We start from the raw sequence: 23,999 nt of genomic DNA, 5'->3' as shown, positions 1-23,999 counted from the left end.
TCCAATACGCCTTTCCACATTCACATACAAATGGACGGGAACACGGTCCCGCCAGTACTGAAAATTCCGATACTCGGACTATTGGTGCAACGTAATACGCACAATTGCCAAGTCATTAGTCGGCTTCAGACATCAGCCAGGCAACTAAATAACCTCCTCAGAAGGGTGTCGAGTAGGCGGCACAGTGTAAAAGAAAAAGTAGCACATCCACTAATACAGGCCTTCCTAATCAGCAAGATAGCTTACGTGCATGTATATCTGCATCTTAGGAAAGCTGACCTGGACAAGATCAATAGCCTCATCCACCCAGTCTATAAACAGGCCCTTGGACTGCCAAATGGACCAACAGCGATCGGCTGCTAGCTCTTGGCATTCACAATACCGCAGAGGAAATTATTGAACTGCAGAAATGGTCACAGATCATCTGACTAGCTGGAACTCCCACAGGACAGGAAATACTCTGCGCCATAGGATACCAAATCGCTTTAAACATCCCGCGTCGCTGCCGAACTCCTACTCACATCCGCACCAGAAACACCACTACCTCTCTGCCCAAAAACATGGGGAAGGACAACACGCATCGACGTAAAGCCAGGGCGGACGGGCCCCTGGCGAAGTCTTCAAAACAAACCGGCCATCTGCGTGGACGCCGCTTGTGCGGGCGATGGCCGTTGCACAGTCGCTACCGTTGATGGCAGCGGTCGCGCCATTCGCTCCGCCACGGTCAACACTTCCTCGATTGTGGAGGTGGAAGAGGCCGCAATTTCCATGGGCGCGTCCCTACCTGATGTTAAATTTGTTGTGTCAGACTCTAAGTCCGCCATAAGAAGCTACTCTGTTGGGGCATTCGGCCCCATTTCAAGCAGACTATTCAAACCCTAGGACATTATCCATATAATGTGGATGCCAGCTCATGCCTGCAACCCGGTTAACGAAGCAGCTCACCCATTTGCCCAAGCAGCTTCTAACCAGGAGGTGGGATTGCTCGAGCCGGATGGCCGGCTTGAACCCATCCTCACCTATCACGAATTCACGCAATTCTACAAGGATTCCCGCAGAGCGTATCCGTTCCCGAGCACAATTATCTTCCGGGAGCAGGCCACGACTCGGGTACAGACTCGATCCTAAGCCCCAGAAGGTTGGCTGAAATTTCCAATCAGGCACTGCGCAGCTCTAACCGCAGACCAAGATCACATATTTTGGGGGTGCCCATCCAACCCACCGCCAAGGACGATTCTTCGGCAAACCCCCACGCTTGAGGCCTGGGAGCGTGCGACCACGTCGGGTGACCCCGAACGCCAAGTCATGCTGGCAGAGTGGGCTCACCACGTTGCGGCCGGCCACATGGCCTACACGATAGCTCCTCTGCCACGGTCTCACCTATTAATTTACGCCTCCAATGAAGTTACCTTTTCTATCTCTCTCAGGGCAGCTTGGCGCTGTTGGTATTACTTTCCGAGAACTTCACTTTCATATCTCTTTAATATAGCAGGACAATCCAATCACAATGTCAGAGCCCTTCCAACCTGTGAAGAGGAATTCCAGCGAAGCTCGAGCTCTGGTGTGATTTGCTATGGTGGGGCTTAGCTATATTGGGGATTTGCTATGTTGAACTTGGCTACAAAATGGCAAACCGAACCCTTCGCTACGTACTCGGGAAAGAGGCTTCGGTGCCGGCTCCGAGTAGCACAATGGGGTATTTTCGAACACTTAGACGATGTCTATACAATGCCAGTGCTCTGAAAGAACTTACTCGGCGTCCACGGGTGATGGCGTTCCTAGCGCGTTCTTCACGCTTTTGTACGATGTTCTCAGACAAGAGTACCTCGACCAACAGGGGTATTCTGTAAGAGTCCACCTAGTGTCCACTTAGACTGACGCGAATGGCTCCTGCAGCACTGAGCGAGAAGGAGCCAGCCAGGAAAAGCAATTTTTCGACTTCGAGCTATGCGGTACGAGCAGATGGCTCCTTTCTGAGGAAACGTATGAAGCTTGCAAGTGTTGTACTCATACTCAATTAGCAATAGCAGCGTGTTAGTTTTCTCGAACTGCGTCAGTTATGGTTACGAATGAGTAAAAGTGAGGTTTGAGGGGAAATTTATTCTCCTAGCTTTCAGTTGCCGCCCAACAATTAGCTATCAAATTTGCATGGAGTATCGATCATATACTCATATACCGGGCAAATTCTGTTTTGCCGAGAAGCGGCAGTGCGCCACTCACCTGAACCACCAATCAAACCAGGCAGTCCTACAGTGATGCCACTGAGGGAACCAGATCCATGACCTAAAAGAGGACAGCATAAAAAAGCAATCTTTTTTGCATGCCATTCAGGCAATACTTGTTGACAAAGGGAAGCGAAATAGAAACACTAAAGCAACTTTGACTTACTCAGTACCACTGGTTTCGGACGTTAGACTTCATCAATCAAAACAAAATACATGAAATGAAATGCAGAAGTTGGAATCTATGTGCCGTGTACATTTATTTAGGTAGTTAATTAATGCTCTATAACTAAATTCGATGCGCATAATTATCTCAATTTCTGTCCTGTACAATGTTTAAGCTGCCCCACGGCACAGTTCCAAACTCTAACCCACTTAATATTTCTGTTTGTGCATTACACAGTTGACAAACCATGCCAAAATACAAACGCGTCTTCGGGCTGTTGCTTGCATTTCGACGTTATTTCTATAGCTTGGTATCTCACAGCGTCGAATCGCCCTCCTTAAGCTAAGTGATGACCATGCTATAGCCCCATTGAAATGTACTGCACGAGGTCGTACACTCGAGCGAAAGTGTTGCTGGAAGTGGAAGTACTTTATATATGTTTAACAATATTGCCATTGCAGCGGCATCAAACAGGTACGTCGCCGAAGGCAGGTAATACGTTGCCTATATGTTTGGCGTCTAAAGCTGACGCTGTTAAAGCTAAAGTTTGAGAACCTATTTTCTTATTAACCACCACTAATCCAGTAAGTTATTTGAACGATGTTAATTGAAAAGGAGTAGCAGCGTTCGCGTTTGTAATGTGGTGGCAGCAGCACTTACCAGAACCAACTGAGCCGCTTGACGCTGCTCCGCTAGCGCCATTCGGGACACTTGAACCTAAACCAAAAAGGTAGACCTCCTTTAACATATGGTACCCGCAAAAGCCACAAGGTTGGGCTACACTGACACACGTAATTATAAAATCTGTCAAAGTGTGAACTGGCAAAAGTCCTCAGAAAGGAAATTATTTGGCGAATGGATCTGGGCGAAAGGAGCACAAGAAAAAAAAATAATAAAGGCTATCATTCAGCGCATCACAAAGTTTGTTGCAAATGCATTGGTGCGGAGCAGCCTCAGTGATCAAGAAACAGGTGGGTCGTTTGAAAAACAGTGGTCGAGGAATTTAAGTTTTATTTCGTATTTTCACCTAAACAAAGTCCGAGTGCCTTCCTGAGTTCCGTTTTCACCGGGACTACATAGGCTCAAGATTTGTAGATTGAAATCGCACAATATATTACCACGTTTTCATCTGCTTGAGGGGCAACCGACGCGCTCGCGCGCTTCTTGACGCAACTGACTACAACTGCTACCCTAGGTGCTTGCTTGTGCCAGCAGTCAAAACCGGAAAGGAAATGTTAACTTGCTGCACATGCTGTTCTAGCGGTACAGGCTCACGTGCAAGGTATGTCGATTGAAGGTGCGTTCTATAACGAAAGGAGGATGCCAATATATTTTTAAAGCTAATAGTTGTCTATGGCTTTTCCGCCCGTTTTCGTGGTAGGTGATTGCCGGTCGGTGGTTGGCGGTCTTTCACCGCCGACTACAAAGCGCATGCTCTCAAGAAACTACCTATATAGTTGCCAGGCACGGTCGTCGCCGGCAGTAAATATATTAGATAAAAAGAAAACATTCACAGCTGAGGTAGTTATCAGAGACGTTTGGGTGGGAAATATGGGGAATGCCAATGGAAATATGGAGTTGAAATATGCGTACCTAAATGCCAGGTATTACAGCGTAATCGACAAAACTACCAGTGATGCGGAAACATTCAAAGTAACACGAAATACGCAAAGTATGAAACAGTGTGTCATTCGTTGCCGCTGTGTTTGCGCTTAGGGGGTCTCCTTTTGATAACAATATTAGTTTACTTAGCGCAACGTTTAGCTCAGGTGCAATGCCAGCTGCGCTATAGGAACGCCATTGCCATAATATATGTAAAAAGACTGTGCATAAATGCGTAATTGTGCCCCGCTTTCTGTTATGTTATGGCTTGTGATGCTGACGGTCTTCAAGTCAACCTATCTTTCGTTTCGCCGTTAATGTGCAATGAAGAATTCATTTCCACCCCTATAGTGGTAGAAATTATTCTTTAATTTCTTGCACAATTCCTTTTATTGCACTACTCGCACTATTTGGTATATCTGCTGCACCCTATAGTGCCAGCAAGAAACGCAGTTTTTCGTAAAACTCCGCGAATAACCTATGTGGACAGAAATTAGCGAGACAGAGTGGAGTCAATGCGAAGTATTACAATGAAAGAAAGCGTTTGTGCAGTGTAAGCTCATGTAAGCTCTGCAGGTTACGTCGGGTCAATGATATTAAGAAATTCTACAACAGGTTAACTATTATGCAATTGAATGAGGTTTATGCATAAGTTAGCTGCCCCTGCAAAGGGCTTCTAGAAAGTTGTTCGTCAGCAACACTCGTTGTTGCGGGAATTATTTAAAAGCGATGCAACAACAACAACAAAAGAAAAAGGAAAGAAAAGATAGAATGAAGTAAATCAGTTCTTGAGAGGAGTAGTTTCGTATTACGAGCTGCAATGCTCGAATGGTTTCGCTCTGCTACTCACCGGAACCCGATGACCCTTTCGATCCTCCAACCGGGACCCCTGCATAGTAGATTGAAAATATCAGAAAGAGTTGATTAGCTACACATGCTTGTTCGAAAGAACTGTGTAGGTTAAAGGACAGTCATTTTGGATGAAAAATAAATAGCAAAAGTCATCGCCTATGTAATCAGACCCAGAAGAACATGTCTGGGCCACGCGCTGATCCGAACAGCCATGGTAAACCGATCTGCTATGATGAACAGCCATGGTGATTGGAACAAACCTTTAGGAGCTTTTTTTTTTCTTCGTATGAAGGGCTTGAGGCCTCTTTAACGTGCATCCAAAGGATGTTAAACGAGCGTTGTTGCATTCCACCCCAGTAGGAATGTGGCCACGGTGATCGCGAATCGCACCCACCACCTTGCGTTTAGAAGCAGAACACCATGGTCGCTCGGCTATCGAGGCGGGTATGTTGCATGATTAAATTCTCAATCTCTCTGTGCTGCACGCAATAAAAAAGACTGTTTTTGATTCGATAGGATCCAAAACATCTTTGAGGGACACCAAAGATCAACAAATTATTGGCAACGGGCAGGTTGTTGATTATTGAATGAAGAAAATCAAGATCAACATTTCATTTCGATTTTGCTCTCAGAACTCAGCCCAACGATACTGATAGGCTTTCTCTAATTTGGGCCATTTTAGCGAAGAAAACGTTTTCAAAACTTGATAGGTTGCGTCTGTGGTTCTTTTATGATTTAACGTAATCCCCCTTTACGCATAGAGTATTAGGTCGACTCGATAAAGCTGCTCACATTGACGATATTGGCGATATGACGGAAATATCAGGACAGAGACTCTAGCTGTTTCTCATTTATGCGGGTTTTGCGGCTTACCAAGTTTAACGTAAAAGGAGTGGCGATTCCTTGTTGCCGATTCGTTTCGTGCAAATGCTTCTTAACCTACAATTTTTTTAGCTGGTCTTTCTCTTTGTTTCATCATCTTCATCATAAAAATTCTCGAATGCACACGCCTAATTTAAAGGAAGTTTCAGATGAGTCTTCTTCTTTCAAACTTACTTGAAGTTAGTCGCTGATTTCAGTACAACGTTTTAAATGGTTTTATCTCTTATGGTGAGCGTGTCATTGCTGGTGTCACCCAAGGATTCATCTAGTCCTGCCTTATTTTTACTGTACAATAGAGATTATATGTCGCGCACAAGTGACATCACCATTTACACAGACGCCACTAAACTGTTTCTTTATTGGGCCCACCTTGTCCGTAATGTAAAATACGGCTAATGAATGTCTAAATGAGCTTGTACTGTGCTTAAAATCTAATTGGCTTCAGCTGAATGTTGATTGACTGAATAAACTTTATTGAAACCAGCAAGAGATGGTGGCTGGGCCTAGGCCTCCCACGTGGGGACGTCGAGGTGTTGTCTCTTCGCCGCCTCGCCGGCTTGCTGGGTCGCCCAGAGTTGGCAGTCGAGGTTGGAGCTACGCAGTACTGCATGCCATCTCGACGATGGATTCGTGGGGTTAGTGTCGGGGTATTGTTGTGTACACTCCCCAAGCATGTGTGGAAGTGTGGCTGGCTGTATCTTGCAGATATGGCACGTGGGATTTGGGTAAATGTCTGGGTAGATCTTCTTGAAATGGTGTAACGAGGGGTACCTATTGGTTTGTAGCGGGCGGAAAGTTGTAGTAGAAGGATTTCACAAGATCATTGCAGCGTGTCAGGCAATCCCTACTGGTGGGGGCAGCCCCCCCCCCCCCCCCCCCCTCCCTCGTCTCCCGCGCTGTTAACGAGCCCTCGCGTTAGGGAGTGGGTAACCTCGTTGATGTTGGGGAGGTGCTGGTGGACGGTGCCTACATGAGCTCAATGTTGTGAAGAAAATATATCTGACATTTCATGCAAAGAATGAGACTGTCGAACACGGCTTAAATCTTGCACTTCAGAGCGCCATCCTAGTTCCAATACAATCAATGAAATTCTTGAGCGTGGTATTTGATGAACATATACACAGAAAATAAGCACGCCGTGTTGGTGTATCAAACAAATACAGAGCCTCGATGTCATTCACAGTTAGAATGCAGCTTTATGATTCCTTCGTTTTCTCTAACATATAGTACGGGCTCTTAGTTTGGGTGACTACATGTGCTACTAACCGTTCTATCATTCTCAACCTGCATGAACCAAGCAATAAAAAAACCTACCTTTTAGTAAAAGTTCTAGCCTTGTAATCAGAAAGTGTCGGTTGTTCGGTGTTTATCAGACTTACGAAAATAAAATAGCTCTTCATATACTACCTTTTTCAACAAACACGAAATACTGAGTGGACTTTCAGTTTTAGTGTGACATTAGTGTACTTATGTGACTGGATTTTGTGTTTAACTTTATGCGCCTTCGTGACTGAACTTTGTGTTGCTGTGTTTCTGAGTTGACTTACAGTATCAGTGTGGTATTAGTGCACTTATGTGACTGGACTTTGTGTTGTTGTGATTTGGAGTTGACATTTAATTTTAATGCGTGTAGGTTCATTCATTCTTCTTTTTTTTCGTACCTCTATGTGAAAAGGAGTAGCCGGCGCCAATTAAAGGCGCCAACATCTCCTAAAAACCATATAATAAAAAAATACAATTTGGACGTAAACACTTAGTTAGACACATCACTTACAACTTTAGATACTACACCTTCTTTTTACCAGACAGACCAAGAACAACTTATTACAGTCAAATTATTTATTTAAAATACCTGATGCAATAAATCTTGACATTGATATTCTCAAACTCGCAAAGAAATTATACACTCCCCCTAAATTTAATATATGTATACATGACGTTCTACTTAAAATGATAGATTTTTTAGTTTTCAGTTATAGATGTTTGCTCATTGTTAGCGTGAACTCATTTTTTTCTGAGATGCTTATACTAGTTCAGGTATCCTTTCTATTTTCTGCAGTAGTTAGTCCCGCGTTGTGTTTAGCTTTTTACTGTAGCGACAATGCTTGCTCTTTCTAGATCTCTTATTGTACCTGCAAACTGTTCTAATTCTCATACATTTTGATCATGCATACTTTTTATTTGTTCTTATCTGATTTTCTTTGACAATACGCTTGGTTTTCACTTCACTTTTTGTTCACCGATAACTGGATAGTTCTGCTGTACATTTTTTTTTCTGTAATGCCGTAAAATCCAGAATTCCTCCAAAATAGGAGGGGGAGGACATTGCGTGGCCCCACGTTAGGTGGCCGTGTGCGAGGCAGCGTAGCCCCATGGACCTATAGACAGCGGGCCGCGGTCTTGATGAGCAGTGTCCAGCCACAACTCGCGTGCTTCGTGTCCTCTTTTTTACAGCGAAGCTTTACGTGGCAAGCCGATTCGTCCGTCTGTCGCCTGTACACCGAAAACTATCGTCATCAGCAATGGTTCGAGCGTCGTCGCCTTCTTCCACAGCTGGCTCGTTGGGGGCCCTCGGCGCAACCGCGTGTGCCACTGCTCCCGCGTTCGTCGTCGTCGTCGTCTTCTTCCAAAGCTGGCTCCGTTGCCGCTCATAATTCCAGCGTAGAATTTCACTTCTCGTTTGTCGTCGAAATCGGGGGGCCGCGTTTAAACGGGGGTATGAGCCACTGCTTGAGGAGGTATGAGCGATTCATTGTCTTACCGTGACAGACAGATTTAATTTTGAAGCAGTTTAATTTCGAAGAATCGCAAGCGGCAATGCGACAACGGCGGACTGCGGGCGTACCGTCAGTGACGTCATTCTCTCTGTCACAGCCGAAGGTGTGTGTAACCTCATTAAGAAACACAAAGACGTAACCAATAATTGAGAAAGACTTTAATGCACCGTCAGCACTAACCCAGTGATAAACACTGGGGTCGCACGTTTCAGCTTCGCTGGTTGACCACGTGTACGGAGTACTTGGGCGGTGATATTTTGTGGCATTGCCCTCGATGTTGCCTATAACGTTGTAGCAGTTCCCGCACTAAGTATATCACCTATACATTGGATATTGACCGACTTTACCCGCGCAGTGGAAGCATGCGCTTGGAAACATTGAATAAATTACTAAAGAAAACTAAGTATTTAAGCAATGCGTAATTGTTTTGGCCTTTAAGTCGAGTTTTAAAATTATAACTATTCTCTCAGGCACCGGCATACTGAGTGTTTTAATACACCTATGATTTGCACAAGCCATAAATGTTCTTAGGAGTCCAAAAATTGCAGGTTGATTAGTTTAAAATGTTTAGGTCCTAAAAGGGTGTTTTTTTTTGTAAAACGTACTTACCTGACAGTCATGGCCGTGACATCTCATGGCATGACAGTCATGACAGCTACAGAATGCAACCCTCCATCCCGTGGCCTCTTCTCTCATAATGGAGCCGCTTCCACGTTCCTCACTCGCGTCACGAGGCTCTCCGGCGCTTCTTCTTTGCCTTCTACGACTTCTTCCAGTGCCATTGCACGATGGTGCTCGTGTATTTTCCGTCATTATCGTCGTCGCCTTTCGCTTGCTCAAAACTCACTCACAACAGTATTAGGGCAACGATCATAGAGTACACCTATATATATTAAAGCGAACCTTTCTTTGCCCGTTCTCCCGACTTTCTGGGCGCTGCTGCTGCTGCGATGGTCTTGCCGCGCGTGCCTCTAGGTCTTGCCGTGCTGAAGCCTTACGCTTACAATATGGGAAGTCTGTTTTCACCCCCGAATTTGAAAATTAACGTCACGCCGCACAGTCATGAAAATATAGTTGACTTCGAAGAATCAGGTATCTGTATTACGCCGCACACACCCGTAAATGCATATATAGACTGCCTTGCAGAGTGACTAAGGCAGCGCAAATCTACTAAAATGAATGATGTAATCATAGGTGTCACGATGATTGCGCTGTGCTGACAGGCTAAACTACCACAAATTATTAAAGAGAATGCTCACCTCGACCGAGTGCCACCTCATGAAGAGCAAATGCGACCACGGCAATAAGAAGCCGCCGCATAATTTCTTGATTTCTGCCAGCTGTGGTGCCCATGATCATCCACTCGTTAAGGGCGTCCAAAACCTCCTTTTAAAACCCGTCACCCCCAGGGGCCACGTCCGCAGCTGGCAGGAGTGGCTGGCAGGAACCCTTCTTTCCCTCAAACACACGTGGCATATAGTAATGTAGTTGAGAAAGCTTGCGTACCGAAAGTCAAAGCAGCGGCGAGCGCTAGGACAATTGGAGACGGGCTTAAGCAAACACAATACAATGTGAAAACTATTTCCTTTCGGCGAACAATTTAGCATGCATCATCTGTTCGCAGCGGTTGTCTTGGACAAAGCACCGTCCTTGCTATCTCTCGCTTTCCACGAACAAGTTAAGCACAGTTCACATCACCCCTGCGTCCGTTAATGTAAATGTAAGTTAATGTTAGTTAATGTAAGTTATGTGAGTTAATGTAAAGATACTGCGACAGACTTAAATGTAGTAGCAAAGATCTCAACCCTACTAGATTGCTGCAATCAACTTTCCGTGCGTGACACTGTTTGCAAGAATTTCAAAATATGCAGCGCGCCTACTTAAAAGTATAGACTTATAGTATCTTCCTTGTTAAAACAGGACATTTCTGTTGGGCTTTTGCACCTTTCATCCTTGTCTCGTTCGCGTGCATGATTTTCTTTTGTCATCCTGTTTTGAGGTCCGTTAACTTGTGAAAGTAGTTCACGTTCGCTAGCTGCCATTTGTGCTTCGGTATGCGCTGAACGGGGGAAGAGGCCTATACTGCCCCCCCCTCCCCCCCCCCCCCCCTCCAATGTATTGCAACTTGTCTTTGACTTTGGTTTTGGTCAAAAGAAAACGCCTGTGCTGCGTTGTATCTATTCTATGTAAGTGCTCCTCTTGACAGAATAGTCATGCCTCCCGCTTTCATAACTGTTTGAATGCCGACCCTTCAAAGTGAGTAGATTGAATGGCTCGCCAAGAACCACGCGGTTCCACTTCCACTCCCATTTGGCGTTGAAGAGTCTTCAAGAAATTTTCATGCCCTGAACATCACAAGAAAGTGTTTTAGAAAGGCTAACGCGCAATACAGACAAACGTATGGGGAGAACGGAAACTTTGCGCACAATTTCAATTTCCAGCTCAATATTTTATTGAATCCAAAGATAGCATCTGTTCAGTGGCGTCGGTGTCTCCTGTAGTTCCAACCGGATGAGCAGGCTGCAACGTGTCTTACTGCTATACACTTTTTTTCGCCATTTTGTCCATTATTCTTTTCTATACCTCGTTTTTTAATCTTGGACAAGAAATACGCTATTGGTACCAGGCGTATGGGTGCACATTCACCTTAATGCTTGCCCATTTGGAAAGAACCTTAGCCATTATTAACAAAACTTGTCTTACGGTACAGTCGTTTATGACTGCAAATCTCTACAGTGATCGCAGTCTTATCGCTGAGATCGCTATTATGAGCGGTGCACCCACGGACGCCGGCCAATAAAAAATTCTCTTATGTAACGAAGTATGTCTTGATTTCGTTCTTCATGCTGAACCATAGATGTTAATTTCAGGCAGGCGTTTGTTGCGCACTTGCATTTTGAAGCTATTGTGTTGGTTCTCTTGACTGGCTATTGTGTTCCTTGTCTTGACTAGCCATGGCACTGAAAGTTACGGTAGCCTCTGCGGCCCCCTTTTGCCCCAGGAAAAGCAGGTGTCCGCACGTACATAAGAAAGCTCGAATACCCGTATGACATTTAATAAAAAGAAATTCCATAATAAAAAAGAGGTTCTGTCAATCGAATGGACTACCAGTGGGCGCAACCTAGGTTAGAGATTACTTAGGGAAGAATAAAATTACCGCAAATATATCTACCGGAAGACGACGCTAAAATTGCTTGTACTTTACTAAAGGCGATTACAACTAGAGAGGGCGATTTTACATAGATGTCTCTATTGGCTTTCGAGTGAATTCGAAATAAATACTTTGACTTTTCTAGCGCTATCATTCACATTAGAGCAACGCTCGAAAACTGATCATGCATATACATAGATGCGACCAGTTTGGATTTTAAACCTAAGTTTTCCCCACATTCTCACATATTCGGCTGAATTTTAAGCGGGGACCAGGATCATTCTAATGCAAATATAGTTTCCCTAAAGTGAGGTTAGCGCGCATACCTTCTCTATTAACACACATTGAATAACACTTAGCAAGTAAATCTCACGGTACCGACTAAATCATTTTACGGTTCCTCAGGCGCATACGTACGTCCTGTGTTGCATCGACAGATGCAAATCATGCGTGTAGTTTTGTATGCAAATTTACCCGTTGAAATGCAGCATCGGAGATAAAAGTCGTTGCAAGAATTGGTGCGACACAGCAACGAGCACTTGGCATTGTTGCTGCAATAAATGCGGCATTGTGTTCACCCTATTTATGCGATTCTAAATCCCAGAAGTGAGGCCAAAGTCTTGTCTTGTGGAGTCATGCGAGAGGCTTGCTTATACTCGTTCTTTGTCCTGTGTTTGGAGCAAGGGCACTGCATTAGGCTCGGTACTGCAAGTGCAACGTCTACGATAACAATTGAATCAGAAAATTCACCTGCGCACAACGCTCACATCAGCAGCGGAACGAAGAACGCTGCCCACGCTCCGCTACGAAGCCGTGTGAGCGGAGTGTTAGGGCGTGTCTACTGCTTGCTTGGTCGTTTTACAGCCACGCTGAGAGCACGTGGCCGGCGTCTCTGGAAGACGCGCGCGTCAAATAAGCGAAATTAACGCTGTTCAAGCAGCCAGCGGAGTGCGTGAAATGTTAGCTGAGCGGAGAGTAAGGAACGCTCTGCTAAAACTCTCTATTGAGCCGCCAGTTGCCCTTGCGCACGGCTCGCAAGATACGCATTTGGTGTCGCAGCTACACGTCGCCTCCCCTCCCTCCATTCTTCCCCCCTATGGCCTTTCGCGCTACGAAAGAGGTCGCGTTTGCTCTCCGCCGTGCGTTCGCTCCCCATGAAAGCGCGCGCCCCTCGCGCGCGTTCACTCGCACATACAGGATACGGCGCGCGGCGACGATTTTATCGCCGTTGGGCTTTATACGGAACCTCACGGCGACGACGACGCCAGACGGCAGAAATCCGCTTCGAGTGTCCATATAATTGCTATCGCAATAAAATAGAAAACATAGTACAGTACAAAATTCTGGTTTCATTATAGATATCTCAAAGCATAAGTTTAGTTACAAGGTGAGTTACCGAAATGTCTGGAATAATTAAATATAATTAGAAATCACTTATTACCACAGACAACACTGAACACACAGAACACGAAGGCCGAGGTTCGAGTGCCACTAAGAGACACCCAAGTCAATGATTAGGGTCCCCTGCTGTTCTAAGCATGAAACGATTTTAGCTCCCGTTGTCGGCGACCTTCAAGTGACCTTGAGCCAAAATCCACAGCTGTAATCCGAGCACTCAGTAACGTCTGCTGTCGGGCTAATTGGTAGATGACTAGAATGCATGTTCTCAAACTGAGAACATGCCGGCAATTAGACAAGGAAATTTATTCACCAGTAGGCACGTGTACAACTGGGGAATGAACATAGAGTAGAATATAATGTACCGTACATGCGATACATTGTACTTGATATAAACAAAATAGATGAGCAAACAAAATATTAAATGGTGCCTCCTTGACACTGGCTTTCCCACACATCAAAAACCCCTTTGACAAGTTCCGAGAACAAAACGAGATCATCCGGGCAATCAGCCAAAGCTTTAAAAAATGTAGTCGCTGGCCCCCACTCTGTGTGGAGGACCGCATTACATACGCTAGCTACTGTCCAAACAATAAAAAAAAATATTGCTTCCGAGTTATTCCCAATGTTCCTTCACAATATCACTCAAACTGTAACTTCTAGTACGCTGAAGTTTTATTTGTCATTTCCAATAGCGACGTTCAAATTCCAGATGCAGGGGCAGTTAAAGTGGGCCGATCCTGGTGATAGTGCAGCAAGGGTCCAAGCTCCATGGCACATACCAGTGTGGGCTCAGGGACCCGTAACGCACCCTTGAACTACCCTTGCCACACATAGGAACCAAAGACACAAAATTACCAGCCCTTCTCCTGTCGAGAAAATGGGGGTAAGCAACGCTTGGTCGTCCGATTCTAGCGTGAGGGCTTCCGAAGCCCAGGCGAAACGTCAGCGAAGAGCCGCGGGCCCCGAGTTGCGGGAGCGCGATGAGCCGCCGACCCTGAGTTTAGGGCAAACGAAGCGGAACGCCTGCGACAGCGTCGTCTTGCCACAAGCTTCGCTTACCCCCATTTTTTTCTACAGGGGAAGGACTAGGGATTTCTTTCTTTTATTGCGATAGCAATTATATGGACACTCAAAGAGGATTTCTGCCGTCGGCGTCGTCGTCGCCGTGAAGTTCCGTATGACGTGAACGGCGATGAAATCTTCACCGATGATGATAAGTGGTTCTTGAGGGAAAGGGAAAGGTTGGCGCTATCTTCTGCAGCCCTTGAGGGAGCACGGCTCAGCGCCAAATCATCATCATCATCATACGCTCGCCGTACGCTGTATGTGCGAGTGAAAGGGCGCGAGGGACGCGCGCTTTCACGGGGAGCGAACGCACGGCGGAGAACAAACGCGCGTTCTGCGCCGTGCTCCCTGAAGGGTTGCAGAATTAAGCGTCTCTTTCCTCCTTTGTAATCGCCATATATATAGAGCAAACGCGGCCCTGTTCCGTCGCGCGAAAGGCCGTCGGTGGACGGGAGGGAGGGAGGGGGGGAGGGGGGGGAGGCGACGTTTAGCTGCGGCACCAAATGCGTATTTATATAAAACTTGTAGTTTCACCCGAAAGGCGAAGCATCAATCGCGATAGCAAATTAGTACAGATCTATACGTAGTAAGAATAGTAGTTTTATCAGCTGTATAAACTTGGACATGCAGCAGCACCAGCAACGCGCAGAACTGTTGTCGACGCCGTCGGCGTTCTGCCAGCGTTCGCACCAAACGCGGGCAAAACGTGTACTCTCAAAATACATGGCATGTAAACGAAGCATGTGTGTGAATAAAGAACGTTGGTTGACGGGTCAACAAATGAAGCCATTAGCGGCCAGGGCGTTATAATGAAAGCGGCATACTTAGGATGAGCCCCACTTCGTAGGCAAGCTTGTTGATGCTCGTCTGCGGCAAACATTTGGCGCGAAAGAAGACGATGTGGTCCCAGACAGCCATGACATTAGACACATGTCCACTATTGTACAGTGCGATTCTCTTGCGCACACTGTCACCGGAGAAGTAACTATCCGGGACGCGCGAAAGCGGCGAATCGCTGGCAAATCGCTTGTAAATCGCTTTCAAAGCGCTTGAAAATCGCTGCTTGCAGTGCAACCAGGCGTCTGCTGCATGAGGCCCGCCTGCGGCTCTAAAGGCCGCCGCTGCACGGCTTTGAGTGGCGCAGGCGCATGGTGTATATATATATATATATATATATATATATAGAGAGAGAGAGAGAGAGAGAGAGAGCTGCGCTCAAATTACGCATTAGCGAGTATCGTGATCGTGGGTGAACTTATTTGTTCTTCCAACGCTATTATTCTGAACGATTCTGGCCTTGTAATTGCCACTTTCAACTCATCGTGACCGCATTGAGCGCAAATCTTTTAAGCCAGTGTAGTTTGTTGCATACTCCATCTTTCTGTTTGAATTCTGTTACCACTTTAGTGAACTGACGTTGACGTTTTGTCTCAGCGCTGTTTGCTCTTTGGTATAATATAAGGTGTGATTTCTGTGCTTGTTAATTTGCAGCTGGCTTTGTTCATTTCTGGTACCGAGGCAACACCTTGGTTGTTAAAATAATGCACAAAACAATTCAGTACAGGGCTCTAATAATTCGTGAAGCAAAGACGACACACCCTGCCAAGCCGCATTTTAATGCACGATCGGTGCGGAGCAGATTCTCGACAGCCTACTCGGCTTTGTGGTCGCAGCTCCTTCGCAGAACGCATTTACCTTTTTTATTGCGGCAGAAAAGTGGTCTGCACCAACATTTGCGTTCTAACTTGGTAGCACATGGTGAAGGTTTCCCAATCCAGTGTCCTTTTAAGACTATGTCACAGTTGCATACGCCGCAGTTACTTGGGCTGTTCCAGTACACTTCCCGGTAGGTAGAGCACCTGCGACCGAAACCTCCTAAAAAATAAGTAAAGCTGATATAATGTACAATGTGCGTAAAGTGGACTGCTTTAGCTCGGAGCCAACTCCAAATTCCCTATCCAAGTACATGTACAGCGCAGGTTTCCTCACATTAGACAACAGCTGTACTGATTAAAAAATGTTGTGTTTCAGAGAAAAAAGCTTTAATTGTAGCTTCATGAAGCACAATTATGTTATATACAAAACATTCCGAAAACCGCTAACCAAAAAACAAGCATGAAGTTTGCAAAATGCTAACTATGCCCTCAAAACAGATATAGAAGTTCTGTAATAATGATATCTTGAAGCATCTAAAATGATTCAATTGGATGTATATCTTTACACCTTTTGTGACATCGTTAGAATCCTTAAGAGGGTTTCATAAATGCACTATTAACAAACTCGTGCTCTACGTAAGAGACTGTTTTAACATAAATCAGTTTTGGCTGCTTTAGACATCCTATTAGGCGCGGTGTATGGAATTGTGATGTCGTAAATTATTTGTAGAGTTGAAGACATGCAACTGGAGTATTTTTTCGATTGTGCATTTTCAACAATCTTTATAAAACAATTACAGACCTAAATAAACAATTGCTTGCACAAATTACTATGTCTAAAGACATTCTTCTAAATGCAACAACCAACATCTACATTGGTGTGGCGCATACCGAGCAAAAACTGGTTCTCCTATCTCATGTATTTAGAGAGGAGACCTCACATAAAGCTCCCTCTAAGAAAATTTCAATTGATGACAGAACGAATAAAAATGCTTTTGGTGAGGAAGCTAACACCGGTGTCGGGGAAGCCTTGGTATTTATTTTCGGGAGCGTCTATGTTAAGGGGAGATTTACAGAAAAGGGGGATAATTTACATTATGTACAAGGAGACTAAAAGTAGGGTAGCAACAACAAAGATGGCGGACCACAGGCCTCAGTTCTTCATCCTCTTGTCTGCTCTACGCTTCAGCATCTTCTTTGCCGGACAACTGGTTCATAACACTACCCTCAGGCGGCGAAAGCACCGACTCGGCGCAGGTGAACTAAGGCTACATGGAAAAAATAAAACTAGCACACGAGGTATTAAGGGGTGTCCGGGGCACGATAGGGCTTGCGATGGACAACGTGTAGAAGGTCCTTGCGGGGATGAGCGGATGATGATGAAGGCAGTAGTGGAGCGATTTCATAAGCGACATCAGTCACGGCGGCACACGCGGTATGGATCGATGTACTGGAAGAGCAGTTTTAACAGCGGAGCTGTTTAGGCCGGCCGTTAGTCCGTCCGGCGTCGACAAAAACTGTGGGCCGATCCTGGCGGTAGTGCAGAAAGGGTCCAAGCGCATTGGCACATATTCCTATAAACTAGCGAAGCTGAGCCTGGCTAAATTTAGCTAAGCATGGTTGGGACTACTTAAGCTTAGTCAGTCATCGATAGCCAATTGATATCTAATCTATAGCTAATCGATAATCGATGAATAACCAATAAATTCTGGGAAATGCTGGGGATGATTTGGTAGTGCTTAGCCTAGCCCAAATACGTGGCCAATACCTTGCGATAGCCAATCAATAGCTAATCGATAATCGATCAGTAAATTCCCGAAAATTCTGGGGATGACTTGGTAGTGCTTAGCGTCGCCCAATAGCCAGGATTATAGCTAGATGCCCACCAGCTCTGCTGTTTCTTTAGCATTGCGCCACTAGTGCAAGCTGCGCAATTTTTTTTTTTCGGATAATCCGACACGTCGTGCTGGGGACCACAGGAGAATGAGTGATCCACGGACGAAGCGGGTGGTCTGTGGTGGCTATTGTAGGGAGACTTCTGGTGGATTTGGGGCCCATAAAATCAAGTGCGAGAAACTTGACGTGCATGGCCGGTGCAGGCAATAGTCTCTCGAGCATATTCAGTGACTGGGCACCTAGAAGGTACCAGGGTGTCCATGGGTAATGTAGGGTTTCAATCGTAACATCTCCCCGTAACATCTTGGTGGAGTGGCAGGGACATCACGAGCACATTAGAGAACTTCACAGCGGACATCTCTCGCTCCATTCTACCATGTCGACTGGGGAGCCCGCTGCTTCGGCTTCGGCTGCCCACCAGCTCCACCGAGATGTCATGGGGAGATTTACAGAACAGGGGGTCTACTTAGACTATGTACAAGGAGACTAAAAGGGGGTTAGCAACAGCAAAGATGGCTGACCACAGGCCTCACTTCTTCATCCTCTTGTCTGCTCTACGCTTCAGCATCTGCTTTGTCCGCCGGACAACTGGCACATAACAGTATTATAAAGCACGTCCTTGCAACAAGCACATCATGCTCTAGTTTGTGTTTACCCAAATTTGGGTGTCTGCTCTTGTGTATAAATCTTTCTCCTTAGGAAAGGAACCCCTACCGGAGCATTTATGCAGCTTTGGGCAGGGCAGTCGATATTGAGCGTCTTATAGTCGTAGTCCAAGCAATCAAACATTTATAATGATGCCGATATGCTGCCGAACTCCGCGCACAGTGAATGTGTCAGAGACAGAGAGCAACATCACCCCCACCATTATGCAGGTCACGTCCAAAGCCGAAATTTTGGAGTGGAACCCTGTTTCACTGCGGAAAGCGTACTCGGATCTGCGTCCCCACAGACAAAACACTGGTCAAACTGCAACCTCCGCTGCAACAACTTCTTGGATATTCGTAGCCTATGCTAATAGATGTCAGTGTCGATAAGCCGAAAGGACCAGTTGCTGTCAGGCAAGCAGGTGGGCGCATGGTTTGCCTCAACCAGGCCGACACGGTTGCAATACATGAGCGCGTAAGTGTGGACGAGCAACCAGTGGACAACGACAAGGTGTGCCGACACAAACTGAAATGTATCGAGGCGCGCGAGCTGCGCCTGGTCCGGGCGCTCAGGAAGGAGTTACACCAGACTAACAGGCAGCGTGCGCGACTCTCGTCACCAGGTGGGCTGGAACGAGGATGCTGATACAGAGAATGTGGGGCGGACGCTCAAGAATAAGGTCAGAGATGTGTACTGCACTGCCATCGGCAATTCGCTCCAGATTCATGCGACCGATAAATGCAACAATATTTTGCGTCAGGGTAAGGAAATACCGCTTTGTTTTATGTTTCACAACAGCTCGATGCAGAAACATTGACTGCGCGCGGCCTTGTCCATAAAATGTCCTTGTCCTTTCGCAACGGGACAAATTTTAGCATTTTGAAAGGTGCGTATGCTAGGGGTAAAATGATAACGGCTGTAGATGAATATCTCTGGTGGAAGGCAGAGGACGAGTAACGCGAAGCTCTACTAGGAGCTAGATAACTGTTGAATGCAAAATGGTTTCTGAATTCTCGCATTGCATTAGTATTAGCTTTTTGTAAATAGATATATAGTCGCTCTACTCACCCCAACCAGTTCCTGTGGTGTTCGAGCCCCAGGGACGGTGACCACCTGCTCGTGAAAAACAAATTCCGAAACAGCTCAACTACCCATGGTGTGTAAGGAAATTCTTAGGTTAGAGGTGTTGGCACACTTAAAATATGACAACTAGAAAGAAAATCAATGAAGAAATATAACATTAGGCCACATTTATAACCCACACTTGTGGAACACCTACTTGATCACAGTTACCGTGAGGACGCGCTAGCAAGAAAGGCAAGGATGGAAGATAGTCGTCAATTCAAAGTTAAAATTTCCTCACCTGTCTGCTTGTAATTGTGTATCAACAGGGAAAGACTGCTTTACGTCTGAAAGTAAGCCTGGCGTCTACTACATTGGAACTTTTACGAACTCATCTTATGTAAAGATGGCCGAAGTTCAGAAAGGCAACTACGGTGAAATTCATGCCTTCCCAAAATGCGTCATCGGCACAGTGCTTTTGCTGCGAATTTCAGGAAAGAAAGACTTGGCATTTATTTTCTTGGCTAATGTTTCCGCCATCTCTACAGCCAAAGAAACAGCGACGAAGCTTTAGAACATTATTATAGTTGTCTATGTTGACTCTGTGCTTTCTCATAAAGGTATCATAGCTGCAAAATGAAGTTAACTAGCCGGCCTGTCATCATGGCGTAATGCACATACGTTTCTTTTTTGGCAATACGGTTGGCCGTATAACTATGAAGCATGGCAAGAATGCAAGCAACATTATGCTGCATCCATGGCTTCAAACTACAGGGTGTCAGCTGATTAGGTGATGCAAATGATAATACAAAAAAAATTGCTGTTGGCTAGCTAAACCGCCGTGCACATGAGCGAATCTTGGGCTGCTAAGCACGAGTTCGCGGGATTGAATCCCGGCCACGGCGGCCATTTTTCGATGGGGGCGAAATACGACAACACCGGGGTAGTTAGATTTAAGTGCAAGTTAAAGAACCCAGGTGGTCGAAATTATTCCTACGACGTGCCGCATAATCAGATCATGGTTTAGGCGCGGTAAACCCAATAATTAACTTTTTTTCCACAGCAGCGAAAGTGACTTGCTGCCTATATTATATGAGAAAGAACTAAGGACTTCCAAACTGAAACCTTCCTCATTTACAGCTGAATATTCTTGCAAGCTAATGTGGTTACTCATCATTGCTTTACTGACGTAAATATTTACTAAAACTTGTTAATCAGGACGCGCTGTACTCAGCGGTGGCTGCGCTCGAAGGAGAAGGAATCGGGGGAGCAGCGTGTGTGGCGGGAACGAAATAGAGTCCAAGGGCGCGGGGCATCAAGCCATGTCACGTGACACATGGCACACACACACGCACACAACACAAACAGACAGAACAGTAGTTTGGAGATGCTGAAACACTGACCGAAATGGTTTAATAAATGAAGCGAACGAAAAGCACAGTTTGTGCGCAGACTGCTCAAGTGGGCTTTAATGCGCGATCATTGACGAGGAAATTGATGTTGAAGCACGGTGTTGCACTGCTTTCTGCGAACACATCTGCCGTCAATATTGCGACAGTAAAGCCTCTTGCACCAACACTTGGGACGCAAGTCGGCGAGGCAAGATAGTTGAGTCCCTTCAAAGCGTTTTGTTTTTACGTAGATGTCACAGTTGCACTCGCCGCAGTTGCTGGATCTACGCCCGAACGCCTCGTGACGCTGTGCGCACTTCGGGTGGGCGCCAGAACCTAAAGAAATGTGAAGCGGATGTTATGCACGGTATACACTTTAAAAAAATTGCACCCTTCGTCGCTTATCTTGCCCCACAAACAATAATCGTCGTCTGCCTTGCTTGCATTTCCTTTCTTGACAACTCTGCGCTCGCTACTTTCTTTCCGGTCGAGAATGCTATGTCACGCTGATGGCGCGCATGTTGTTCATGGCCTGGAAGTACCGGGCGCGCAGCGTTAACGCAAAGAAAGGCGTGAAAGATAGATGACGATTATTGGTTGCAGGACAAGATAAGCCCCACGTATGCAACCGTTTTTAAGAATGTATGCATTTATAAAACGCCATTAGGTTTAATTATAGGGATATTCTTTGTTATTGCGCATTATATATAATGACGGATTATTGCTGGGCGGAGACTACTGTGCTGCAGCAGAATCCGTGGAACCGGAAAATAAATTCTGTGGAAATCTGCAATTTAGAGAAAGTTAATGAAAGTTAAGATTGCCCCCTGTTCATAAAAGAGAAATAGCCAGCTTAGAAATATATAAAGAAAACCTCATTGGTTTCTCAAAGAAAGAGCTTTACACACACACGCACAAAATGTTTGCTTCTCAAGCAACTTCCTTGCAATATTTAGCTGGATTGCAGTTCCGACTTTCTAGAAGCCATTCAGCGCCACAAGAGCGGCTGAGGAAGGAAAATGAGAGGGAAAAGGACGTATGGGCTAGAGAAAAACTGCTGATGCAAGAAGGCGCCACCATCTTTTTGCATATCGCCTCTGCTGGTCAACAAGGAAGTGCAAGGAGATCGATCAGAAGATATATTAGTCAGAGAGGTAGCAAAATGAGCGCTTCGAACTATTCAGGAATCAATTGTTGAAATTATCCCTAGCGGCCAGACCCGTTCTTCACTGTAAGAATCATGCATGATCTTTAATTTCATCTCAACAGAATGTCGATTGAAGATGAGAACAAGTCAACATTGTTTGTTAGGGTTCCTAGTAGTTACGCTCTAACCTATAATTCTTCTGTGAATTTTGTCTTCATGATCTGAGTCCCTTGTAACTTATTAGCGTAGACAAACGCACATTTGCGCAGATTCTAGAGGTTGACTGTTAATGGTGATTTCTCGTTGTCTTGCCATACTACTGAACATTACCTTATTTTTGTGAATATATTGTTAAAATGCGCTCATGCGCTTTCTCGGCTAAGATCCTCCATCCTTTATTCTAAGTCGTCTCCTGCGTTGTTGTACAGAACGATGTCATCTGCAAAGCGTAGGTCCCGAGAGGTTCCCCATAGATTATGACAATTAAGCTGTCTTAATCCAGCACCTTGAATACTTCTAAGCATGTGGTGAATAGCATTGGAGCCGTATCTCTTTGCGCGATTCCCTTATTCGATTTCTCTCCACATTTACTCGCGGATAATTATGTGTAGTCTTCACACACATTCGTTAACATATTCACGTTTGCTTCCAGCATTCTGAGTTCCTGACTACACAATGCGACCATGACTTCTGGTGTCTGGGCTCATACTGCAAAGTCCAATGCGTCCATGACTTCCCCTTGGACTTGTATTACAAAGCCTTTGCAACTTGATCAGTTGTTAAACATGGAACTCCCGTTTCCTCTTTTTCACTACGTGCCATAGCAGTTGTGCAGCTCATCTATAGAATTCCTTGCCGCCTTTGTATTGTCGAAGCTTGTTATGACATTGTCCTGCTTATCTTACTCTTACTCTGTGCAAATAGAAGTATATTTTTACGGATATCGCGCTGCAACAATTTTTACGGCTTTTATAATCTTTCCAGTCTTATAATTTTGCAGGTGACTTAATTGCTCCTTTTTTATAACCTCCGAAAATTCAGTTAGGTCGGATCTCTTGAGTTGGAAACTTTCATGCTCTAGTCGTTTCTTTATTAGGAATTTTTTTACTTATTGGCGGTTGTGTGTTTGCAATCATACATCCCAATTCGATTTATGCATTTGAACTTATTATTTATATAGCCTGTTTTCGCTCTGTTGTGTGGTACTGCGGTTGTTCGAACTTCATATTCCCACCTCAAGTTACACAAGAGACGGGGAGAAGATGGCGGAAAGTTAAGGAGTGCGAAGTGGAGTGTAATGCACGATTGCGCACCGCAGCGCTCAGAGAGCGCTATCATGTAACTTTGAAAGCACAGATGTTACGGATATGGACGACGTCCGTGTCAGCTCTAAAGGGAAGTATTTAGTGCACGGCTTATATTGCACGAAATAAACCTACAAATTAGTGCTACCGAACCGATCGTATCCTGCGCATTAGGCATTAAATCAGCACATTAAACATGTGCATATAGTAATCTCTAGAGCACACAGACCTCATGCTGGAGAAGGGCATGATATTTAATAGCTTCCGTCATTTTAAAAGATGTCTTATACCAGCTGCGCCAGCGTTTGCGTGGCTCATTGTCACACCATCGGCTTCCCAGATGTATTACAGAGCACGTCGATGAAACTATCAGCAAGGTTTCTTACAAAACAATAGGGCTCTCTCAACCAATCAATGAGGCATCGGATGGTCTTCCCAACATAACTGCGGCCACATGACAGGGATATGCAGTAAACTACAACCTCAGCACAATTTACAAAGTTGTTCTTAAGTTTCTTTTCACAGCCACGATTTTTCCGAGCGTTTGGATTTGTAATACTACACAGCCATTCCAGGTTATTAGGTGCAGCTAAGACAACGTGGACATTTGCGCGCTGGACAGTTTTCTTCAAGTTATGGAAGACAGTGCTTATGCACGGCAGCATACTTATGTGATTCCCATGGTCATTGGCTTTATCCGCAGACTGACAAACGCCATTGCAGTCCCTCAGTACTCGCTCCGCTGCAGAAAGTAGCTACAACTGGGGATAACGAGCGT

The 23,999-nt window shown here is 45.4% G+C and overlaps 1 protein-coding gene and 1 long non-coding RNA gene across 14 annotated transcripts in view; both read right to left on the bottom strand.

Moving 5' to 3' along the window:
• The window catches only part of LOC119457760 (uncharacterized PE-PGRS family protein PE_PGRS54-like), a 194,495-nt gene that overhangs the window by 74,538 nt on the left and 95,958 nt on the right, over positions 1-23,999 (bottom strand). For 3 of the 13 annotated variants that reach the window (XM_049670394.1, XM_049670393.1, XM_037719449.2), the window contains 2 exons: positions 19,386-19,430; positions 15,673-15,993 (listed from right to left, as the gene is read on the bottom strand). The exons of 8 other annotated variants lie outside the window; for them this stretch is intronic. In XM_049670394.1, the coding sequence (XP_049526351.1) occupies positions 15,770-15,993; positions 19,386-19,430 (269 nt within the window). In that variant the 3' untranslated portion in view covers positions 15,673-15,769. Of the gene's footprint in view, positions 1-15,672; positions 15,994-19,385; positions 19,431-20,775; positions 21,107-23,999 lie in introns of those variants that run through there. 2 more of the 13 variants (XM_049670391.1, XM_037719451.2) reach the window with 2 other exon arrangements.
• On the bottom strand, positions 4,839-10,051 carry LOC125946662 (uncharacterized). Its single transcript, XR_007467751.1, has 2 exons — positions 9,761-10,051; positions 4,839-4,879 (listed from the first exon to the last, which is right to left on the bottom strand). It is a non-coding gene; the product is annotated as an uncharacterized LOC125946662 (long non-coding RNA).

The sequence above is a fragment of the Dermacentor silvarum genome, chromosome 7, assembly GCF_013339745.2.
Source record: "Dermacentor silvarum isolate Dsil-2018 chromosome 7, BIME_Dsil_1.4, whole genome shotgun sequence".
In the NCBI taxonomy this organism is placed as follows: domain Eukaryota; kingdom Metazoa; phylum Arthropoda; class Arachnida; order Ixodida; family Ixodidae; genus Dermacentor; species Dermacentor silvarum.
Note: the sequence above shows the minus strand (reverse complement) of the source record. Positions and strands in the feature narration are given on the sequence as shown.